This window comes from Branchiostoma belcheri, unplaced genomic scaffold, assembly GCF_001625305.1.
Source record: "Branchiostoma belcheri isolate BF01 breed outbred unplaced genomic scaffold, Haploidv18h27 scaffold106, whole genome shotgun sequence".
Lineage (NCBI taxonomy): Eukaryota > Metazoa > Chordata > Leptocardii > Amphioxiformes > Branchiostomatidae > Branchiostoma > Branchiostoma belcheri.
In genome coordinates, this window is record NW_017802447.1 from 679,734 (window position 1) to 681,163 (window position 1,430).

The 1,430-nt window shown below is 42.8% G+C and overlaps 1 protein-coding gene across 1 annotated transcript in view; it reads left to right on the top strand.

The window, feature by feature from the left end:
• Positions 1–1,430, top strand: part of LOC109478086 — a 17,048-nt gene that overhangs the window by 11,019 nt on the left and 4,599 nt on the right. Inside the window, exon 2 of the mRNA XM_019779561.1 lies at positions 499–647. Within this exon, the coding sequence (XP_019635120.1) occupies positions 499–647 (149 nt within the window). The remainder of the gene's footprint in view (positions 1–498; positions 648–1,430) is intronic.

A 1,430-nucleotide genomic window follows, 5' to 3' on the forward strand; every position in this document is an offset into this window, starting at 1 on the left:
GAAAAATTCTGACAGCCTCTTATAAGAATGAAGTTCAATTCGCAGTCTTATCTCTCTTCAGGTTACATTATATAATGACCTGGCCACGCTTCCGTACTTAGCTACGAGCAACTCTTTCCAACTCAATCCGAATCAGGTGGCGTATGACGTTAAATTGGATGTATTGGGAAATCACCTCTCATTCACTTCTTCTCAGCAGTTGTGTCTACTCATCTTGAACTATTGTTTGCTGGAGCTCTTCGTAGTCTAAATGTCCCAAAGGATCCAATTTATATATCTTTTTTTTTCATAACTTCCGGAACACTGTACTTAATACGGCGTCGAGGAAAAAATAAAGAAATATAGCCACGTATTCGTGTGCCATTTCCGTGCAACTTTTGTCTCAAAGCAAGACTCCAGACACTGTCTAGGTCATGTGACTAGAACGGTGTCACAAAACACGTAAGAACAGTCCCCACTTTCTCCTGTCTTTAATGTGACATCCCACGCAGTTCTTAGCTGTTCCGCACACGCAGAGTGGTGCAGCCTTTAAAAGGAGGCGACAGAGCCCTGGTCCTTCAGACTGACGGAGACACTACAGCGAGAAGGAACACCGTCCTGCTGCCTTCATCGTCCCGGGTGCTGAGCTCAGAAGTGCGCAGTCAGAGGTAAGGGAAGCAGGTAAGAAACAGTTTGAGCCGACGATTCGTAAGCTCAAGTCTTTCCTTTAGTGCTTGTTTTAGTGGGCAAAGTAGGATCTGCATTGCGATATGAATGTATGATGCCGCAGGTATCTACGTTGAAGAACAAAGGTGTTCATCTTGAACAGAAATGTTTTTGTATGGATGTTGGACGCCATGAATTCTTTTGTCGTGAGAAGTGAAGTGGCGGAGGCAGTCCTTATGTTCTGAAGTCATAACATAAGATTGTTCTGATGAAATATGGAGAAATATCACTCCAAACGACGTCGGCAACCGGCAGTGTTTCTAGAATGGTGTTAATCAATTGACGTCGTCAAATTTACATCACTCAAGTTCAGTGTCATTTGGAAAATAACAGTGCTTCACCCGTAGTTTCAGAGATTGTTAGCGGCTAAAGTTGTGCTTTTGCAGATCGTATACATGTAGATTGCCCTGATACCTACCTTAATGAAGCACATGCCATGTCGAGTACTCGTCATTATGCTGTCCATACCCATTTAGTCTCACCACCTACATGCATCTTAACCTAAAATGGACCATAAGATTTTGTGATATATCCGTGGGATGCCTGCTGCTGCCCAATGCCCTAAGGTTATTGCCCTTTGAAATCCCTCGAATATGTATAAATCTCTTCTCATTCCGGATGCGATTTGTATTTATTAGGATGGTCATATTAACGATAAGATATATGCCGTCTTTAGGACGGGATGTATAAAGTACTCGTGTCCCATGTTTTTCATATCTACACGC